This window comes from Pelophylax lessonae (genome assembly GCF_965119305.1).
Source record: "Pelophylax lessonae genome assembly, chromosome: 3".
Classification (NCBI taxonomy): domain Eukaryota; kingdom Metazoa; phylum Chordata; class Amphibia; order Anura; family Ranidae; genus Pelophylax; species Pelophylax lessonae.
The window spans coordinates 450,312,602-450,336,154 of NC_138770.1; the positions used below are offsets into that span (position 1 = coordinate 450,312,602).

General features: G+C 41.8%; 1 protein-coding gene across 1 annotated transcript in view; it reads right to left on the reverse strand.

The window, feature by feature from the left end:
* The window catches only part of TAGAP (T cell activation RhoGTPase activating protein), a 211,710-nt gene that overhangs the window by 80,035 nt on the left and 108,122 nt on the right, over nt 1-23,553 (reverse strand). The window contains exon 2 of the mRNA XM_082251412.1: nt 22,248-22,333. Within this exon, the coding sequence (XP_082107538.1) occupies nt 22,248-22,333 (86 nt within the window). The remainder of the gene's footprint in view (nt 1-22,247; nt 22,334-23,553) is intronic.

Consider the following 23,553-nt stretch of genomic DNA (forward strand, 5'->3'; position numbering starts at 1 on the left):
GCAGGACAGTTTGGAATCAGCAAGAAGATAGAAAGCCACATGGAACTACTAGCCGATTGCTATCTACTAGTTTTGGGGGGGGGGGGGGGAGTGACATTCAAAGTTCCAAATAACAAGCCTTTTTTTTTCAATTTGAAATTAATCAGATAGGGGTGCTGCAGTTGTATGTAAGTTAAGCTAATTGTTAAAAAAAGAAAAGACACTCCAAGCGCACACTTTTGCTGAAGATGGTCTGTGAAATCCATACTGTTCTGTAACACAACATACAACTTTAGGGCACCCCTTGCCACATGTTGTTTAACTCTTTTACTGCTAACATCGTATAAGTGTATGTAAATCTGAAAAGCTGTGGGCTGTCAGATGGAAACGATCTGGTGTCTGTGATTCAGCTGCTGCATTACTTCCACACACCCCTGAATTTGTCACCCGCCCCCGCCCCTCAATGCCATGTTTCCTGGGCACAACATGCCCATTGGTGGACCTGGGACCGGCATGGCAGGTTGCTGCTGGGTATAGGGGAGGGAGATCAGTAAACATACATTCGCTGATCTCCTCTTTACTAACCTGGAAGCGACATATGTAGTGTCACTTCTGGGTCCTGCTGTCACTAATGGAGTGTGATCTGAACTGGAGGACAGGTGAGACATCAAGGGTCTTTTAGTGAACCTGTCACCAAAAAAATGCATCACATGAATCACTATGTGATGAAAAAAAGTTAATTAAAAAAAAGTGTACAAACTTAAAGCTACATCCAAGCACTTAGAGCCCCCAAAATCACATACATGAATTTACAAAACGTAAATTCGGGGGTGCATGAAAACGTTGATTGTGCTACCCCTGATACATATCTCCATGCACGTCAGAGTGAGAGCAATAATTCTAGGCCTAATATTCATGGTTAATTCTAAACTGATGACCTGTAGGGGCTTTCAAAGCATACCCTGGAAAATACAGGGTACTGAAGTTTGTCACCGTTTATGGGTGCATGCAATTTTAAGACTTGACGTGTTGGGTATCTGTTAACTTGGGGCACACTTTTGCTGAAGATATTCCATGAAATTAACTTTAGTGTATTTTTTACTAAAGTTTTATGTTTCATAAGCCATTGCGCTAAGATTGATACTACCACTATTTTATTCTGTAGGACAGGGGTCTCTAAAACTTTCTAAACAAAGGGCCAGTTTACTGTCCTTCAAACTTTACGGGGGCTGGACTGTGGCCAGAGAAGTAGATAATGTCATAGTGTCACTGGAAGTAAACAGTGTCCCCTCTTTGGTATTAGGGGGGTCACTAGGAGAAATAGTGCCCCATCATTGGTGTCAGTGGGAGGAATAGTGCCCCATTGTCGGTGTCAGTGGGCAGACTAGTGCCCAGTTATCCATCTTAGTGGGAGGAACTATGCTCCACTGTTGCTGAGAGTGGGGAGAATAGTCCCCCAAGGGCCAGATAAAAGCAAGCAAAGGGCGGTATCCTGCCCCGGGCAAGAGTTTGAAGGCCACTGCTCTAGGGTGTCTGCTTTCAGAAAATATATAATCTTTTGTGTTCAAACAAGTACGCAAAAAGGGCTATGGAAGCTAACGGGTTAAATGATTCCGTGTACTTTAGAGTTAATGGCACTTTTCGTGTTAATATTCTGGTAATAGTTTGCAAAACTGATGTACTCTTGATTAATGACTTTACATTGAAGTTGTTTTCTTTGATATCTAATCTTTTACAAGACATGCCGAAGTATGCTTTGTGGTTGGTTTGTGGTATAGCCCATGTGACAGATTGCAGAATCTTGTGCTTTTCACCTAGGTCTGCTGTATTTTGCTTTTTCCACGCAAGTGAAACTGTGTGACTTTCCCCCACCTTTCTCCACTTTATCTCAAAAACAAACAAACTAGTATAAAAAAGCAAACAGCCCTATGTTTTCTGACTTTAAGTGTTTATTATATATTAAAAAATCTCTGCAAAACTAAGCCTAATTAGCATACTTGCTTTTACAGTAAAAATAAAACACACCGAAACTCACAGAGCATATTGCTAGTTTAGGACAAAGGTGAGCCAGGCGCCTCTGAGTGCAGACTGTTATGCTTATTTTATTAAACAAATGAGATAAAACACACATATAGCATGAGGTAAAAAGGCACATGTAGAGCCAGTGACCCGAAGCTAGCTTGATACACCACGTAATCAGATTTCCCGCACTCACATTTCATCTCCCAGGCATTGCCTTATACCATTGCTAGGCATGTTTCAGTATAAAAAAAAACCCTTTGCAAGACCTGCGCATTCATCTAGCATGGTAAAGAACAATTTTCTACAAAACGAAAAACACACTGGATGACTTTTAAAAGTGTTCCTCTGATTACGTGGTGTATTTTCTTAGTTGTCCCTGTCACTTACTCTATGTAGGGCAGACCATTCGCCCACATAGACAAGGATTTGGTGAGCATAGGAGGAAGGCAAAGACAAACACAGCATTCCGCCACTTTGCTAAACACCACAATAATCCACCACGGATTTATAAGTTTGGATCATTGAACAAATACCAAAAAATCTCTCAGAAAGATGAGAGATTTCGCAAACTTTGCAAACGCGAGACATTCTAGATTTATTCCCTTGACACACTCTCACCTGGAGGGCTCAATGAGGAATTAGAGGTATCTACCATTTATGACCGCTGATTGCTAACATGTTCATCTCTTTTTTTACTCAGGCAAGAATACATATTGCACTTATTTCCCTATGATGGATTGGGTGATAGGCGTTTTCCGTTAATAGTAAGTAATTGTACCAATCAGTACCTACATTCATAATCTGGATTAGGGTCTATAGCTTTTGAGGTATCTACCAATACCCACTTAGAGGCACCTGTAGGCCTTAGAGGTATATATAACTATTTTCCAGTTAGCTAATTGGCAATAAGGGATATCACTGCCACTTGGTCTTACACATAATGGCCTCAGTAAATTGTATCATAGACACTAGTGGTATCATTGTATATTCGCTAAGGACTACAGCAAAATGGCCGCTTTATTAGAGACAATTGGAACCCTATTTAAACCTTGCACACACATCCCCTGGTCCCACCTGATGAAGTCACGAGTTGTGACGTAACGCATAGGGCATCGGCATACCGGAAGAGACGTGTGAACGAGCTTGGCGCTTGTGGATGTATTACACTTGAATGCTTTTTAAAAGGGAGTACCCTGTTGTCATTTTTTATACAATAAAAAATCAAATGCGATTACGCTATGGAACTTTATCTTTTTGCTCATATCTAATATGGAGGGAACTAGAAACCAGAGGAAGAGGAATATAGAGGACATGGTTTTAACCTTAGATAGGATGGGAACGAATGAATAGCTAAGAAAGATTTAATTTAGCGCTGTTACCTTACAGCAGTAAGGTGAGCGGCCTGGGCTCACAGAGGTGTTAGCTGCACTGAAGATTCACATTATTTTGGGTTGTAGTCACCGCTTTGATTACACTGAAGATTTATTATTTCTATTTCAAGTCACTTGTTAATTGCACATTATTATTATTACTTTCATTACCAGTTTTAATTCACGTTCCTAATCACATATGTTTTTCACATGGTGAAGGACACATCATCATAAATGATCAATTTGCATGTTATTATTTGCATTCATTTGTATTTTATTTCACCATTGATATAAATTATCATTTGAGTAACAGCTATTGAAGATTTAATCAATTCACATTCATTTGCCTATTATTAGCCCCACAGTGCAACCCTTTACACACTATTTTTTATCATTTCAGTAGCTTGGGTTTTGCTATATTGTTTTTTTCCAGCTGTTTTTGGGCTGTTATCCTTTAATATAGTGATAGTGTGAGAGTCTCACACTATCAATTAAGATTGTGCACACCTCATCAATGACCTGAGTCCATTTATTCAAAGACTTTATCACTGATTTTGTTTTAGCCCTTATACGCACACCTGCGACTCCACAGTTTTACTACTCCATGCCACGACTGTATATTGCAGCCTTTTTATAAAAAGTATGGAGCCTGCGCTATCCTACAGAATTCTTTCTGCTCAACTCAGAGAAAGGTCCATAATTGGAGGAAAGACAGTCACAAGATTGACGGGTCACATTACTAGGTTGGCCTTTATTTTTTTTAACTAATGCTCTGTTAATTTTAATAGCACTCTATTAGTGAAGAACCAAACAGCTTCGTAAAGCAAAGAGCTATGTTTAGTAAATGTGCTTTTAACAACTTGCTGACCTGCCTCTGTACATATACTGCAATCTGGCAGCTCCTACAGGCACAGCAACGTACATGTACGTCGCTGCCTGTTTCCGGGTTTCCAGCGCAAGCATGTGCCCCCGCCTGTCAGCTACCCTGTGATTTGACACAGCAGGAGTTTGTCAGCAGATCTCAGCCAATGACTTATGGCCGCGACCTGTGTCAAATCACAGTCCAGAGCTCTGTGTTGACAAACAACACAGGGCTCTGAACAGAGGGAATGATTGCTTTGTTTCTTTTCTCTGCAAATCAGGGAAAAGAAACACATCAATCTGTTGTAATAAACAGCACATTTTACATACATTACACATTATTAGGCACACAGTTAACCCCTTGATTGCCCCAAGATGCTAACCCATTACAAGGCAGTGCCATTAGTACGGTGACAGTGTATATTATTAGCACTGATTACTGTATTAGTGTCACTGGAGATGTCAGTGGCAGTTGATAAGTTCCCACAAAGTGTCAGTTAGTGCAACTGGCAATCTGACACTATCGCAGACCCACTATAAATCGCTGATCGCTGCCATTACTAGTATGAAAATTTTAAATAAATAAAAACTCCTATATATAAACAATTTGTTTGTAAACGTTATACCTTTCACACAAACCAATTATTATACACTTATACACATTAGAGACTGAGGTCCGGTTCACACTTAGGCTCCTTTCAGACGGCCGCTCCGCTGCTGTAGTCCGCTGCGGGACTTTTTTTTTTTTTTTCCACGGAGCGGATGACATTTGTGTCATCCGCTCCGTATGCCCGCATATCATCCCATCCGTTTGCGGATGATATGCGGACATAATGTAAGTATATGGCATTGCGGATGTCAGCGGATGACACCGCTGACATCCGATTTTCCTTCCTTTCCGTTTTTTACATGGATGGAAAAATGGGGTTCTGTTCCGTTCCAAAAAACGGAACAGAACTGAAAGGAGGAAAATCGGATGTCAGCGGATGGTATTCCGCTGACATCCACAGTGCAATTCACTTACATTGATGTCCGCAAATCATCCACAAAAAAATAGGATGATTTGCGGACACACGGAAAGCAGCGGAGCGGCCGTGTGAAAGGAGCCTTATGCGATGTGGGAAGGCTGCGAATCCGCAGCCTGTTCCCGCATCGCACACGCACCCCCGGCAGTTCACACTGCCATATGCGATACGCTGGGGGTGTCAATGTAATCTTAACGACACCCCCAGTTTAATCGCATATCGCAGTGCGATCTTGCAGTTCGCACAGGATCGGATCGCACAAGTGTGAACCGCTGTGCGATCCGATCCTGATGCGGCTGCCAAAAAGGGTCCTGTGCGAGTTTGCTGCGGGTGCGGGTGCGAATTTAGCCATACAAAGTGTATGGCTAAACTCGCACCGCACAGCCGATCGCATGTAATGAAGGAGCAGTGCGCTCCGACATTACATGCGAACCCCGCACTCGCATCAGTGTGAACCGGGGCTGATATCACTGTGGGGGTGCAGTCCAGGATACCATTTTGTGTACATAGAGAAAGAAGTATGTCCTCAGATTGTTCTACCAAGTTCTAGTTGGGCATGCCATTATCCCTCCTCCCCATCTAACTTGTTTTTCCCTCAATAAAACAACAAAAACAAGCCTATGGTCTGGTTACTGCCTATGTGTGGAAGTCGGAAAATGCATGTTGCCTGGCTGTGCAGGAACAGGGGGACCCAAAAACCTAGCAGCCTTCTAGGGGGTAGCACTACATTTGAAAGGGCAGAAACCATGCTGAAGTAGCCCTGGCTAACAGCCCCTATAATTAGGATTAACACAGCCCAGGTGTCATCATGGCTTTACTGCAGGATTCCTTTGCTTTTTGGCCATTGACTGACAGGCAACCAGGAGAGGGAAGGGAAGCAGGACTGGCCACAGCTGCACCCAGGATTTAACCCTGCTTTCTGATGCACAGAGGAAGAAAGAAGAAAGTTTGTGCTTCTGACTGGGAGAGAGGGTCACTCAGAGAGTGGAGACTAAAATGAGCTGTCTGTGAAGGAGAGATGCAGAGTGACATAGGAACAGAGACTCAGAATCCAAAGAGAGCTGCAGTGTACAAAATATAGAGACCAGAGCAGAAAGAGAAGAAAGAACCCCAAGGGGCCTGCCAGGGATGTGGACTGTGAGCTTTATAGAGGGAGGAAAAAGGGTGCCGAACCTAAGGATAAATGTTGGCATGAGTAACAGGCATTGGTTTGAAGGGAAGCCCCAAAGTGTGGCCTGACCTCTTGCCCAGGGAAGACACGGCATCAGGGGTAACAGGCCTTTTGGCCACCTGTACTGTAATTGTACTAAGCTTGCTTACTGTTGCTGAACTTTGCTGCCACCAGGAGTATATGCCTACTTTGGAAGCGTTCCCCTGTGGAATACAAATACTCTCACTTTGAGAGTGACCGCATCAATAGGAGTATAATGGCCCTACTGGCAGCAGACTTTTTATCTGTTTTCCAACTGGCTAGTGGTGTAGGTTGGTACAAAGAACTTTTAGACAAGCAACCTTGCGAATGGTGTTCTTTGTTAATGTGGGGATTTTCATTGATTCTGTTGTTACTGTTTAGGTTAATTAAGTAGCTACCTTTATTTAACCTAGTGTTTTCTGACTGGAAGGGCCTTCCACAGGCTATTTGAGGGAACAAAATTGATTTGAGTTACTTTGCTGTTTGCTATGTTTGTACTTGAAAAAGGGATTAATCATACTGTGATAAGATCTGTATTAACACTGTTCTATTTCAGGGCTTGTCCTGGATCTAATAAAACCCTTCTGCATTGCTACTGGTTTGTCAGTGAGTGTTGGGTTCAGTTTAGGTTGGGTCACCACTGGGGGGATGAGCAGAAGGACTCAACATCTAAGCAGCTCCTTCAGAAGTCTGAGCTACACTGAATGCTAGGAAATATGGGAACTTTATCCTAGACACTAGAAAGATAAGAGTCTTGCTAGAATCAGCTACGCTACTCAGGCCTCACATTATACTTAGTTCCTTGCCCTATGCTATGCAGTGTGTGATGTCAGAACCCCCGTCCCCTGCCTGCTGGAGCTGAGAAGTAGCCTTTGATCTGAGTGTTTTAGAAGGTTGTATAGGAGAGAGGGCTGCAGATAAATAGATACCACTTATGTAGGAGGATTTTTTTTCATCTCTGTGTATCACCTGAGGCTAGTCACTTCACTGGGTATATGTAAGCAGCTGAGTGCACAGAAAACACAGAGACTCTGCCCCATTTTGCTAGTGCTGAGCTCCATGCAGGCAGCTCATATAAAGTGAATCAGTATGCAGTGGCTGTATGGACTCACCCACACAACCAAGTTTGACAGGTACACAGGGACAACTGTATGAATGAGCCCTTATGCAAATACAGTTCTAGAGGGGACAACTGTATGAATGAGCCCTCATGCAAATACAATTCTAGAAAAATATGAGTTCTCCCAATGTGCTTTGGCAGCTGCAGCAAGTTAGATAAGAGTCCACCTCATTTCCTTGCTGGAGGACATTCAGCTTCATCTAGAACTTTCCTCCCCAGCCTCACTGTCTCACTCATTTTTTTCATTGGATTTTAGTTCTTTTAATCATGGAGGCTCGCATCACATGTGGGCATCACCTTGGGGGAGGTGCATGCAGTCTGCTTAGAACTCCCAAAAACTTAGACTAGTATCCACCCACCACAGCAGAGGCATAGCTATAGAGGTCATAGGGGTTGCAAATGTGACACACCGGGATCACACCATACATGGTAGTAAGCCAGCTGGAGGGATTCTTTTAGCGCTATTGATTTTGTTATTTTGTAAGAGTCTGTTTAATTTCTTTATTAAAATACCCGGCAATAAAATGAGTACACTATGCCTATGCCCTTTTGCCTTATATAACATGTGAGCGGAATTGGAGGAGTGCTTTGGGTAGTGGACTGGTCTATTGGAAACCAAGGGGGAGATGAGATTTATTTGGGTTGGAGTGTGAGGAGTGTGCTGTTTTGTTACTCTATCTGGTGAAGGATACGCACTGCGCATGAAGAATGAAGACCCTGGGTATTTTATTATATACATTTTTTCACGTTATTATTTTTCACCATATTTTTACAATTTTTTCATTATTTGAAAGTAATTAGACACATTTATTTATACAAATTGTTGGACATTTTGAACACTCAGTTTCAAAAGTGAGACTCCAGGGGTCCGTTTAGACCCCTGATATTTTAGCTCAACAGGGCTGCTAAATAATACAAAATAAAAATGTTAAAATAAAATAAAATGGTAACAAATAATAAACATAAAATAAAATAACTGACACTATCCACTGCACTACTGACTGACACTGTCCACTGCCCTACTGTCCACACACCCATCCACTGCTCTACTGACAGCGTCCACTGCTCTACAGACTAACACTGTCCACTTGTAACGCAGACTAAATTTATATTTTTACAGTAACATTTCTTTAAAGATATTTTTTTAAGTTTTCCTAACTATTAAGATAGACCTTGCTAATTTAATACTAAAAAAAAAAAAAAAAGGGCACCGAACCGTGATCTTTTATCTTTTTTTATGTTGTTCAGATAAATCTTCACCTCTCAAAGAGTGCCTACCCCTGCTCCAGAGTATTCAAAAAAATTCAAGGAGGTATGTCAAAATGTGCACAGTTTCTCCAAAAATGTTTGAATTACCCTCTCAATAAATAAGAAAATCTTAACCACTTATGTCCCAGACGATTTGGCTGCTCAAAGACCAGACCCTATTTTGCGATTCGGCACTGCGTGACTTTAACGCACAATTGCGCGGTTGTGCGACTCTGTACCCACATTAAATTGATGTCCTTTTTTTCCCACAAACAGAGCTTTCTTTTGGTGGTATTTGATCACCTGTGCGATTTTTATTTTTTGCGCTATAAACAAAAAAAGAGCCACAATTTTAAAAAAAATAACAATATTTTTCACATTTTTTTATATGAAATTCTCCAAAAAAAATATAAAAATCAATTTTTTTTAACATTTTAGGCCAATTTGATTTCTGCTACATATTTTTGGTAAAAAAAAAAATCGCAATAAGCGTATTTTGATTGGTTTGCGCAAAAGTTATTGCGTTTACTAACTACGCAAAAGATTTATGTAATTTTTATTGTTTTTTTTTTTAACTAGTAATGGCGGCGATCTGCGATTTTTTTTGCGGGACTGCGACATTGCGGTGGACAGATCGGACCCCTAACTGACATTTTTGACACTTTTGGGAGTACCAGTGACATTACTATAGTAACCAGTGCTATAAATATGCACTGTTACTGTAAAAATGACACTGGCAGGGAAGGGGTTAACTTTATTGGTGATCAGTGGGTTAAATGTATCCCTAGGGGCGTGATTCTAACTGTGGGGGGGGCGTGGCTTGTGATGTAACCACAGAGACATACGATCCTACATAGCAGGATCGTATAGTCTATGTACTTACATCAGGGAGAATGACAGACGGCTGTGTTTACATCAGCCGTCTGCCTTTCTCCCTCTCCTGCGGGAGATCGCGAGTGGCCAGTGGACATCAGAGCTGCCGCTCACACGAGTGGGGATCCCTGTGAACGAGCGGGAGTCCGCCCCTACGTCGGTTTTCCCAGGAGCCGCTGACTGCCGCAATAAATAGTCGTGCGGCAAGTGGTTAAAGAACTCTTTAGCCATTTAAAGTAACTTAGCACACGGTAGGAGTATCTTGGCGCACGGTGGAAGAGGCAGGTGGTAGTAGGGGGCTGTAGATCAATTTTTGTATTGGGGCCTCCCCACAAGCTTAAAGCTATGCCTCTGCAGCACAGCATTATGGTATTAGAATGATTGTTTCAAAGAGCCAGCCCACTGTTTGCATCAGGGCTGAGGGCTTCTGAGAAAAGCACCGAGGGTGGGTGATGTTTTCAGGATTCTATGTACAGCTTTTCCCACCAGTCTTGTTCTGCTTGCATTGCAGAGAGAAACATTAAGACCCAATGATGATTTCTTGGATCAAAAATGAAAAGGTTTTATTTGAAAATGTGAGCAGAATGTTGATGAGGGAAGAATGAAGAAACTCGGGAAGGCAAAATATGAACTTCAGCTTTAGAGTTAGAATTTGCATATTTTTGAACATTTTAGTTCTATTTATACATGTCCTGTCTGAGATGACAATATATATATCTGAGCCTATGCTCAATTACAGGTTGTTGTATATAAAACAAATGTAACATTAAAATTAGTTACACAACAATTATATAGAATGTGAAATATTTATGGACACATTTTTGCATAGATAAAGTACACAAAAGATAACCGGTTTCTTGTACACTGATATGAACAGCCATGATTTAGGGTGGGGTTCCAAATGTGTGGTAATCTATCCCTGTTGATGATTGGTATGATCTGGGGATTGCTGAAGTCTGGTTGTCAGGTCTGACATGAGGGTATGGTAGGCTGCTACCTTTGGTCAGAAAGGTGAGGTCAGTCCAGGGACATTTCAAGCAACCTGTAACATTTGCATCCATTTTCTGCCTGTTAAGAATCTACCTAGATTGATTTCATCTTTGGGTTGACAATTCAATCATAGGTGTGTGCAGCCTATTGCATTAGGGGTGTACCCCAAAGCTCAAAACACATGCCTTTCTCTGCAACCTCAGCAGCACTGGACAGTGAATGAACAGGAAGTGATCTGTGCTGAACGGCTTCCTGTTCATTCACAAACGGAAGCATAGTAAACATAATTTACTATTGTAGCACTGCCCCCTAGAGGGCTGCTTGATATTACACTTTAGGGATTCCCCTGGGTAACCCGTAGCAACTGTTTGCAGAAACTTAACACTTAACAAACTTAACAAATGGGGATTCGGTATATGATGTCATTGTAGGCGAAACCTTGGGATCTAGTGATCACCAGTCAGTGTGGTTTAATATAAGAACTGTGAAAGAGTCACACCACACAAAAACAAAAGTTTTAGATTTTAGAAAAACAGACTTTTCAAAAATGAAATTAGTCATAAATGAGTCCTTATCAGACTGGAACGGATTACATGGAGTCCAGGAGAAATGGGACTACTTAAAAGGTGCATTATTGAAGGCAACAGAAAATTGTATTAGACTTGTCAGTAAAAGCAAAAAAAGGAAGAGACCACTGTGGTACCCAGCAGAAGTGGCCCAAATCATTAAAAATAAAAAGCTAGCATTTTGTAATTATAAAAAAACCCAGAGTAATGAAGATAAGGAAATCTACAAGATTAGGCAGAAAGAGGCCAAGCAAGTTATAAGAACTTCTAAAGCGCAGGCAGAAGAAAAACTAGCTCAGTCTATGAAAAAGGGGGATAAGACATTCTTCAGATATATAAATGAAAAAAAAAATTAAAACAAGGAATAACTAAATTAAAAACAAAAGACGGAAGGTATGTAGAAGAGAATAAAGGGCTAGCCGACTGCCTTAATGAATACTTCTGTTCAGTTTTTACAGAAGAAAAAGAAGGAAAAGGACCTCCATTTGAAAGGATGACTAATGAATCGTTTGATGCATGTGTCTTTACAGAGGAAGACGTTCTAAGATTGCTGTCTAAAGTGAAGACAAATAAGTCACAGGGTCCTGATGAGATACACCCAAAATTATTAAAAGAGCTTAGTGGTGAGCTGGCAAAACCATTAACAGATTTATTTAACCAATCATTAGTAACAGGAGTCATCCCGGAAGATTGGAAATTGGCAAATGTCGTGCCCATTCACAAGAAAGGTAGTAGGGAGGAATCAAGCAACTATAGACCAGTGAATCTGACATCAATAGTAGGCAAATTAATGGAAACCCTATTAACCACTTCCTTACCGAGTCATGTAAAATGACGTCGGCAAGGTGGTTGTCTAGATCCGGGCCGCCGTCATATGACGTCGGCCCGTTCTAGCTGCTACTGCGCGCCCCCGGCGGCGCGCAGCGGCGCGATCAGGGATGAGGCTCGTCCCTCGGACATAGCCCATCACTGATCAAGGTAAACAGCCAATAGAAATTGGCTGTTTACCATGTGATCGGCTGTGTCAATCACAGCCGATCACATGAGCGGCTCCAGCACGAGCCGCTCGTTCTCTCTGCAATGCGCGCCCCCGGGGGCGCGCAGAGCAGCGATCGGGGACGAGGCTCGTCCCTCGGACAGAGTCGATCCCCGATCTAGGTAAAGAGCCAATGAAATTGGCTCTTTACCACGTGACCGGCTGTGTCCAATCACAGCCGGTCACAAATGTCAACAGAGATCACGGTAACTAGCTGTCACCGTGTTCTCCTCCTCACACACTGATCCTGTGTGAGGAGGAGATTGTGGTAACAGCTAGTTACCAAGTACAGTGCACCCCAACCACACTGATTGCCCCCCCCAATAAAGAGCACCTGTCACTAGCCCATCAAAGTACCCGAGTACCTGTCATCAGGTACTCAGATGACAGGTACTCGGGTACTCTGATGGGCTGGTGACAGGTATTCGGGTACTCTGATGACAGGTACTCGGGTACTCTGATGATGGATACTCTGATGACAGGTACTCGGGTACTCTGACGGGTACTCGGGTACTCTGATGACGGGTACTCGGGTACTCTGATGACGGGTACTCGGGTACTCTGATGACGGGTACTCGGGTACTCTGATGACAGGTACTCGGGTACTCTGATGACGGGTACTCGGGTACTCTGATGACGGATACTCTGATGACAGGTACTCGGGTACTCTGACGGGTACTCGGGTACTCTGATGACAGGTACTCGAGTACTCTGATGACGGGTACTCGGGTACTCTGATGACGGGTACTCGGGTACTCTGATGACAGGTACTCGGGTACTCTGATGACAGGTACTCGGGTACTCTGATGACGGGTACTCGGGTACTCTGATGACAGGTACTCGGGTACTCTGATGACGGGTACTCGGGTACTCTGATGACAGGTACTCGGGTACTTTGAGTACCTGTCAACGGAGTACCCGTCATCAGAGTACCTGAGTACCTGTCACCTACCCATCAGAGTACCCGAGTACCTTCCACCTGCTCATCAGGGTACCTGACGCCTGAAGTACCCAAGTACTTGCCGCCTGCTCATCAGTACCCATCACTACTCATCAGTACTCATCAGTACCTATCACGTATCAGTACTGATCATCAGTACCCATCAGTACAGTATCACCTATCACCTATCAGTCAGTGAGTACTACTCATCAGTACCTATCACCTGCCTGTCACCTGCCCATCAGAGTACCCGAGTACCTGTCACCTGCTCATCAGTACCAGAGTACCTGTCACCTGCCCAGCAAAGTACCCGAGTACCTGTCACCCTTCATACAGCCACCATGTCCAAGTCCAAAAAGGTTTATATACGTCGTCCGTTTAAACCTAAATACCGGTGTTATGGTAGCAGATAGCTGCCATAACCCTGGTATTTTTTTAAACGGTGGACGGTTGGCTTTCCAATAAGGGTGGTCCCAGCGGCGGATTCGCCGTGGGATCACCCTTCCGGGATGGCGGAAGAGGCGCCTCCCCCCTCCCGACGCGTTCCGGTCCTTTTCCCCGCTTACCGGACCCGCCGGCAGCGGGGAAAACGATCCGGTCCCGAATCCTCACAGACAGGATGTCGAGTGAGGGCAAGCTTGCCCTCACTTGACTCTATGGTCTTGGAGGACCGGAGCTACGGAAAATGTTGTTGCCTAGCAACCAGTTTAAAGGTCCTTTTTTTTTTTTTTTTCATTTTATATTATAATTATTATTTTTTTTTTTTTTTCCTATCTTTTAGTGTACTTGTGAGATCTGAGGACTTTTTGACCCCAGATCTCACAAAAAAGAGGTCCTGTCGTGCCTATTTCTATTACGAGGAATATTTACATTTCTTTTAATAGAAATAAAAATGATCAATTTTTTTTCTTTTTTTTTAAACGGTGTAAAAATAAAAAATAATAAATAAAATAAATAGTAAAAAAAAAAAAAAAAAAAAAATTAAAGCGCCCTGTCCCCGTTAGCTCGCGCGCAGAAGCGAATGCATACAGAAACCCCGCCCACATATGTAAACGGTGTTCAAACCACACATGTGAGGTATCGCCGCGATCGTTAGAGCAAGGGGAATAATTTGAGCCCTAGACCTCCTCTGTAACTCAAAGATGGCAACCTGTAGAAATTTTTAAATTGTCGCCTATGGGGATTTTTAAGTACCAAAGTTTGTCACCATTCCGTGAGCGTGCGCAATTTTGAAACATGACATGTTGGGTATCTATTTACTCGGCGTAACATTATATTTCACATTATGGAAAAAAATTGGGCTAACTTTACTGGTTTCTTATTTTTTAATTAAAAAAAGTGAATTTTTTCCAAAAAAACTGCGTTTGGAAGACCGCTACGCAAATACGGTGTGATAAAAAATAGTGCAATAATCTCCATTTTATTCTCTAGGGTCTCTGCTAAAAAAAAATATATAATGTTTGGGGGTTCTAAGCAGTTTTCTAGCAAAACAACTGATTTTAGCTTGTAAACACCAAATGTCAAAAATAGGCCTAGGCAAGTGGCTAGGATGCATGATGATGCTCCTTGGATGTTCGGCCCCTCTATATGGCTAGGCTGTGAAAAAGTCTCACACATGTGATATTGCCATACTCAGGAGGAGTGGCAGAATGTATTTTGGGGTGTCATTTTTGCTGTGTACATGCTATGTGTTAGGAATATCCTATAAATTGACAACTTTGTGTAAAAAAAAAAAAGTTTTCATTTTTTTCCCACATTTTCCAAAAACCTGTGGAAAAAAATGATATGTTCAAACGACCCATAATGCCTCATAGAATATACGTTGGAGTGTTTGCTTTCCAAAATGGGGTCATTTTGTGGACTTTTCCATTGTATTGGTGCTCTAGGGCCTTGAAAAGTGTGATAGGTAGTAAAAAAGTTTTATGTGTATTTATGCTCCTAGAACGCCTGAATGTGCTTCTTGGACGTAGAGTCTCTTTTTGTGGCCAGGCTGTGTAAAAGTCTCACACATGTGGTATCGCCATACTCGGAAGGAGTAGCAGAATGTATTTTTGGGTGTAATTTTTGCTGTGTACATGCTATGTGTTAGAAATAGCTTATAAATTGACAACTTTGTGGGAAAAAAAAGAAAAAAAAAATTTTTTCTTCATTTTCCCAAGAATTGTGGGAAAAAATTACAACTTCAAAAAACTCACCATGCCTCTTACTAAATACCTTGGACTGTCTACTTTACAAAAAGGGGTCATTTGGTCGGTATTTGTACTGTCCTGACATTTCAGGGCCTCAAGAAAGGAGATAGGCAGTCAGTACATCTGGTGTGATCAATTTTCAGTAATTGGTACCATAGCTTCTAGACTCAATAACTTTCACACAGACTAAATAATATACACTAATTTGGGTTAATTTTACCAGAGACATGTAGCAGTATACATTTTGGCCCAAATGTATGAAGAAAAATTTATTTTTTGCAAAATTTCATAATTGAAACTAAAAAAAAGTGTTTTTTTTTCAAAATTTTTGCTCTTTTTTTGCATATATCACGAAAAAAAAAAACCCCAGTTGTGATCAAATACCACCAAAAGAAAGCTCTATTTGTGTGAAAAAAATGATAAAAATTTTGTTTGGTTATAGTGTAGCATGACTGAGCAATTGTCATTCAAAGTGTGAGAGTGCTGAAAGCTGAAAATTGGTCTGGGCAGGAAGGGTGTCTAACTGCTCTGTATGGAAGCGGTTAAAGGATAGAATTGTGGAACATCTTAAATCCCATGGATTGCAAGATGAAAAACAACATGGGTTTACTTCAGGGAGATCATGTCAAACAAATCTTATAGATTTTTTTGACTGGGTGACTAAAAAAATAGACGGTGGAGGTGCAGTAGACATTGCATATCTAGATTTTAGTAAGGCTTTTGACACTGTCCCACATAGAAGACTTATCAATAAACTACAGTCATTGAGCATGGACTCCCATATTATTGAGTGGATTAGGCAGTGGCTGAGTGACAGACAACAGAGGGTTGTAGTCAATGGAGAACATTCAGAACAAGGTCATGTTACCAGTGGGGTACCTCAGGGATCTGTACTGGGACCAATTTTGTTTAATATCTTCATAAGTGATATTGCAAAAGGCCTCGAAAGTAAGGTTTGTCTTTTTGCTGATGACACAAAGATATGTAACAGGGTTGATGTTCCTGGAGGGAAACGCCAAATGGAAAAGGATTTAGGAAAACTAGAAGAATGGTCAGAACTCTGGCAACTGAAATTTAATGTGGATAAGTGCAATATAATGCACCTGGGGCGTAAAAACCCAAGGGCAGAATATAGAATATTTGACACAGTCCTGACCTCAGTATCTGAGGAAAGGGATTTAGGAGTAATTATTTCAGAAGACTTAAAGGTGGGAGGACAATGTAATAGAGCAGCACGAAATGCCAGCAGAATGCTTGGATGTATAGGGAGAGGTATAAGCAGTAGAAAGAGAGAAGTGCTTATGCCGCTGTACAGAACACTGGTGAGACCTCACTTGGAGTATTGTGCGCAGTACTGGAGGCCATATCTCCAGAAGGATATAGATACTCTAGAGAGAGTTCAGAGAAGAGCTACTAAACTAGTACATGGATTGCAGGAAAAAACTTACCAGGAAAGGTTAAAGGACCTTAACATGTATAGCTTGGAAGAAAGAAGAGACAGAGGGGATATGATAGAAACTTTTAAATACATAAGGGGAATCAACTCGGTAAAGGAGGAGAGCATATTTAAAAGAAGAAAAACTACCACAAGAGGACACAGTTTTAAATTAGAGGGGCAAAGTTTTAAAAGTAATCTGAGGAAGTATTACTTTACTGAGAGAGTAGTGGATGCATGGAATAACCTTCCTGCAGAAGTGGTAGCTGCAAATACAGTGAAGGAGTTTAAGCATGCATGGGATAGGCATAAGGCTATCCTTCATATAAGATAGGGCCAGGGACTATTCATAGGATTCAGATATATTGGGCAGACTAGATGGGCCAAATGGTTCTTATCTGCCGACACATTCTATGTTTCTAAGTTCTTGGCTCAGTCAAAGATCAGTCCAGGGGTTGTTGGTTTTGTGGTTTTATTTAAATTGGGATGGGAAAAGGGATGAGTGGGATACTCCAACTGTTAACTATTCACAATGCTGAGGACTTCTAATTTGAGAATGTGGCAAGGCTGCTACTTCATCCTGCCACTTGAATGAAGATGAGATAAGTGTTCCTATAGTATTTCTCTTCAGGGTACTCCCCTAGTACTCCCTTTCTCTCTGGGCTAGCTGACACCCGTCCACTGACTCTACACTCTGGAGTGGTCCCCTTCCTGGGCAGACCCCTGGGCAAGTTCCTCTGTACTCAGGACACTGTTTTTCCAGATTCTCCAATGCCCCAACTCCTGTAGCCAGCTCTCCTGGACCTCTGGGTTCAGCCCCACGCCACCGGTACACCAGGCCAACCACCTGTGACCACCACCAATTGCTGCAGAAGAGGAGACAGCCGCCACCCTCCTTCTGGGACTCTGCTTCCCGCCAAAGACCTCTACCTCATGTGCCGTGGCTTTTTATACCCTGTCCCATAATGCATCACTCTCTGTGCCAACTCCTGGGACATTACCAAAAGCCTGTGTGTCATTAATCAGGTTTCCTCCAGCATCCAACGTGCCTCCTCATTGGATCAGCTGGGGACACTCCCTGAGACCAGATGAATCACACACTGGGCACACTGAGTAGACCTAACTACAAATCCTGTAAAAAAATCTTTATGCAGAGTGCATAAAGATTTTGCCTGCTGCTCTTCTGGTAAGCAGAGAGAGCCAAAACTACACTCTCTACCTAGCACCTGACTAGTCCCTTCCCCCTATCTCCATTCTGAAACATCCCCCACACCAGCCAAGGGAAGAGGAGAGGAAGGAATCCAGCAGCACTGAAGTGGGATGGGGGGGACGCAACATGGGGGGAAGTCCAGGCAATAGGGGGAATCAGCACAACATGCAGTGATTAAGGTGTGCCCAGGCACAACCAGCACACCCCCTGCACACACCTATGGATTCAATAATGCTTTTAGGTACAAAACTAGCAATTGTTCCATCTTACCTTGGTCCTAATGGTAGTAATCATTGCCAAAATATGCCGAACCTGACAACATTCTACTGTCAACTCTCAAGACAGAGGATCCAGTCACCAAGTTCTTTATCCTGGGTACAGAGTTTGACACAGTTGCCTCAGTCACACGACAACAGAAGTACTCTCTGCTTGGCCTCATGTGTATATAAACCATGTCTACAGTATCTCACAAAAGTGAGTACACCCCTTACATTTTTACAAATATTTTATTATAGCTTTTTTTATGTGACAACACTGAAGAAATGACACTTTGCTAAAATGTAAAGTAGTAAGTGTACAGCTTGTATAACAGTGTAAATTTGCTGTCCCCTCAAAATAACTCAACAAACAGCCATTAATGTCTAAACCGCTAGCAACAAAAATGAGTACACCCCTAAGTGAAAATGTCCAAATTGGGCCCAATTAGCCATTTTCCCTCCCCGGTGTCATGTGACTCGTTAGTGTTACAAGGTTGTCAGGCGTGAATGGGGAGCAGGTGTGTTAAATTTGGTGTTATCGCTCGCACTCTGTCATACTGGTCACTGGAAGTTCAACATGGCACTTCATGGCAAAGAACTTACTGAGAGAATCTGAAAAAAAGAATTGTTGCTCTACATAAAGATGGCCTAGGCTATGAGAAGTTTGCCAAGACCATGAAACTGAGCTGCAGCACAGTGGCCAAGACCATACAGCGGTTTAACAGGACAGGTTCCACTCAGAACAGGCCTCGCCATGGTCGACCAAAGAAGTTGAGTACACATGCTCAGCGTCATATCCAGAGGTTTTCTTTGGGAAATAGACATATGAGTGCTGCCAGCATTGCTGCAGAGGTTGAAGGGGTGGGGGGTCAGCATGTCAGTGCTCAGACCATACACCGCACACTGCTTCAACTTGATCTGAATGGCTGACATCCCTGAAGGAAGCCTCTTCTAAAGAAGATGCACAAGAAAGCACACAAACAGTTTGCTGAAGACAAACAGCCTAAGGACATGGATTACTGGAACCATGTCCTGTGGTCTGATGAGACCAAGATAACCTTATTTGGTTCAGATGGCATCAAGCGTGTGTTGTGGCAACCAGGTGAGGAGCACAAAGACAAGTGTGTTTTGCCTACAGTCATGCATAGCGGTGGGAGTGTCTTGGACTGGGGCTGCATAAGTGCTGCCGGCACTGGGGAGCTACAGTTTATTGAGGGAACCATGAATGCCTACATGTACTGTGACATACTGAAGCAGAGCATGATCCCCTCCCTTCGGAGATTGGGCCGCAGGGCAGTATTCCTTGCTAGAGAAGCTGAGGGTAAAGATGATGGACTGGCCAAGCATGTTTCCAGACCTAAACCTTATTGACTATCTGTGGGGCATCCTCAAATGGAAGGTGGAGGAGCGCAGGGTCTCTAACATCCACCAGCTTCGTGATGTCATCATGGAGGAGTGGAAAAGGCTCCAGTGGCAACCTGTGAAGATCTAGTGAACTCTATGCCCAAGAGGGTTAAGGCAGTGCTGGAAAATAATGATGGCCGCACAATATTGACACTTCGGGCTCAGTTTGGACATTTCCACTTAGGAGTGTACTCACTTTTGTTGCCAGCCGTTTAGACATTAATGGCTGTGTGTTGATACAGCAAATTTACACTGTTATACAATCTGTACACTCACTTTCTTTACATTGTTGCAAAGTGTCATTTCTTCAGTGTTGTCACATAAAAAGATATAATAAAATATTTACAAAAATTTGAGGGGTGTACTCACTTTTGTGAGATACTGTGTGTGCAGAGTTTTCTCCCACCATCTCTTTTTGGGGACGTGAGGTAAATGGAATTCAACTTATATTATTGGTATAGCAAAAACAAAAACAAATTAGGCTAACGTACTCTAGCCTTCTCTATGGCAGGTGTGTTTGCACCCTCCTTCTCAAATGAAACCTGTTTGGATCCATATGCCCAGCTTCCATGGCATTGTTTACCTTTAATGCTCATGGTAAGTCATGGTGTGAAGGTATTGCCAAACGAAAAAAAAGGACAATTTTTTATCTTCAGATGATTATTGAAGTATTTTGTGATATAGGTATTATTCCTGATAGATACTGAATTTGCACATTTTGAGACAACCTTTTCTATAGTGCATTCCTGTGATCTATCAGCCTTTTTGAACCTCTCTTTTTAAAGCAGAATTTGGTTTGACCTTTAATGGAGCTCCATGTTAGTCTTTTTTGCTGCCATCAAATCTTGTAGTTTTCCTACTCATAAAGATTGCTTGCCTTTAGGAAATATTTTTGCTTTCCTGTCATATCTCCATCAATGTCACAGCTATGTGATGTGACGTTTGCTCCCCTGTTAGGATGTTAAATAATGTTAAATTGTGTGCCCATCAAAATGCCTTGCTTCTAGTTTTGTAACTGGTTTCTAATCAGCTAGGTTTAATCACAAGGTTTGGTTTACTAAAAGCAAGGATATTGTATTTGGTTAAATAATTGATAAAGTTGTATCCAACCTCCTTTTGTACTATACTTTTAGGTCTGTGTTCCTATTTATATAAGTATGTGAGTTCATCCTGGCAGGAATAATAGTTGTCATCTCTCAGCAGAGTGTTAATTACTTTATCTTGGAGGCCACATGGGCAATCTAACTTGTACATTAGCCTGTTTACCAAGTCATTAAATCTTTATTACAAAAAAAACCTAAGTTGTATTTGATTTAAAACATTTTTTCTACTCTGTCTGCTGACTCGTTACATACCTTTAACTTTCAGTAAGGAAAGGAACAATTACCATATTGAACGTTACCCTGTGGTTCTTATCTATATAAATATGTATTGCTTGTATGGAAACGTGTAACCTGCAATTACTTGGTCCTTTGCCTTTAGGTAGGTGGATAGTTTTTGGGTGGGATGCACTTTTTTTTTTATTGTTTCAGATGTCACCAAGGTATATCCTTTTAGCATTTAACAAAAGAGTATGATATATTTGCACTGACTTTATTTTCTACTTTCCCCCTGCCACAAACACACGTAATTTGTATACTTATACTTGATTGGCTATCAAATAAATTTAACACGTAAACAGTGTAGGAGGTGCAAGAGTAAATGCACTTTCACAGATCTACAGCGTGTCCTACGTATCTTACCACTCATGTACAAAAATTCCCCAGCACTCAATCTAACACAAAAAAGTTTACATAGAGTTCAGTTTTAAAGACACATCTCTAACTAGATGACAGATCCACTCATGGCAGCTGAACAGCCCCAGTGTGTATTTTCACCAATCCAATAAAGCAAAAATGACAGGTGCTCAGATCAATTTCTAACTTGCAAGGAAAAGGTGCATAAGGGTGGGACAATGTTAGAAACAGTTTAGAATTAGGTTTTCTACACCTATCAGCTGAATTGAGTGATGTGGAAATGAATTAAAGGAGCAGAAAAATCCAATGTCTTTGTTGAATGGAGTAGAGAAGAGCTGAAAAAGGCAAAGCAGGGTGGACGGCAAGTCACTCCACTAATGCAGTGCTAATCAGTGCTGTGGGATGCCACACAGTACAGTGTAGAGCTGGGGAGAGAGTAAGCCCATCCTACATAAAATTCCACTGCAAGCAATGCTGGGGTGGCTGTCTGCTTAGAATTACAGGTGGGTGCCAAGGTGACTGGTGATCCAACACATAAACAACAGGCAGAGTTGATCCATCTCCACAGAAAAATGTTCCTGTATGTGGAACTTTTGAAGATAGTTTGGAGGAGACTCGGATAATTGCTGAAGAAATAGATGTCAAACTAAAATATGAAGCTTGCAGTTACTTTATTGTATGCCATATTGTGCCAGGAGTTTTATTTTATGTAGCAGGCTGTATGTGCAGGTTTGGTCCTTTCTGTGTGAAGATTAAAATTGATAAATGATTGCTTAAGGACTGTACTTACATACCTTCCTGTAGACCATGGTTTGCTGAGAGATTTAGGAAACACAAGGGAAGGTGCTGAACATCTCCTCTGAGCCAAAGCCTTATGGAGCTGTAGACAAATAATTTAAGAACAACAAATTAGTTCAGATTTTTTCTTTATAGAATCTATATGCAATAAATAATGTGGGTATAGGATTATGCAATGGGAGTAGGCATATGGGATTGTATGTTTTTTTTTTTTTTTTTTTTTATTCGTTGTGCTAGATGGACTTGTGCCTTTTTTCAACCTAACTAACTATGTAAATAATGTAATTAAATAGGAAATCAGTGAGCAAAAAGATGCAGTACTTAAAGTGTATGCGTAATTCCTAACAATTAACTTTTCTTTTTGCTCTCTTTCGACCTTTTAAATATGCCAATGAATGAGTTCTGTTTGAGAAGGCCAACAAACAATTGCTGATCTGCCAGTAATGCATTGCTGTCTTCTGCACTCTGCAATCTTATCTCAAGCAGGATTATTAGCCCTTCTCAGTTCTCCTCTGTGTACTATAGAACATGCCCCCACACCCATGTTATGGAGATAAGAAGGGCAGGTTTTCAGAAGTTCTAACACTACCTCCTATTCTAAGGTGACTACACTGTTCCACCATAGCTACAGCATGGTTCGGGTTGTCACCCTGGCACAGGAAATATGTTACTGGAAGGATCACCAGCTAATACTGATAAAAAAAATGAAATAAAATGCATGCTGCCACCACATATAATGATTGGTAAGGTGCAATATTTAAATTTTTGTTCTTGGGTTTTGAAACCCTTTAAAGCACACCTATCATGTAATCTGCATTATCTAGATGCTTTTGGCTTTAAACAATAACAGATGCACACTGAAAGCAATAGCGAGTAATTATATTGATAAATCAGTGATTATAAGCTAAGTTATTTACAATGCATAGCACAAATGTGCACAACCAATGATAAAAAGAAAAGTAAAGATGCTCCAGCTCTTCCCCACTCTTGTCCTGTTGCTGCCTGTACACCTCTCTGATTTAGTCTGTTTCTGGTCTCTGATTCTCCCTGCCAACTGCCAATAAACTGTCTAATAAAGGTGTCTCCTTTGTCAGTAAGGGCAATCTCACTGGACAGGGCTCAGTGCAGGAGTGCATTTTCATATTATTTGGGTGTTAAGCTTGTAGGCAGATGCAGTCTATTTCCTCCACTGCAGGTGGCGCTGGACCACAGTGGCAGTGCAGAGGAAGTCAGGAGGAACATGGTTCCTCTTTTGTTTCCCAGGTCACTGGGACAGCAGTCAGGTTGGCTAGAACTCTGAAT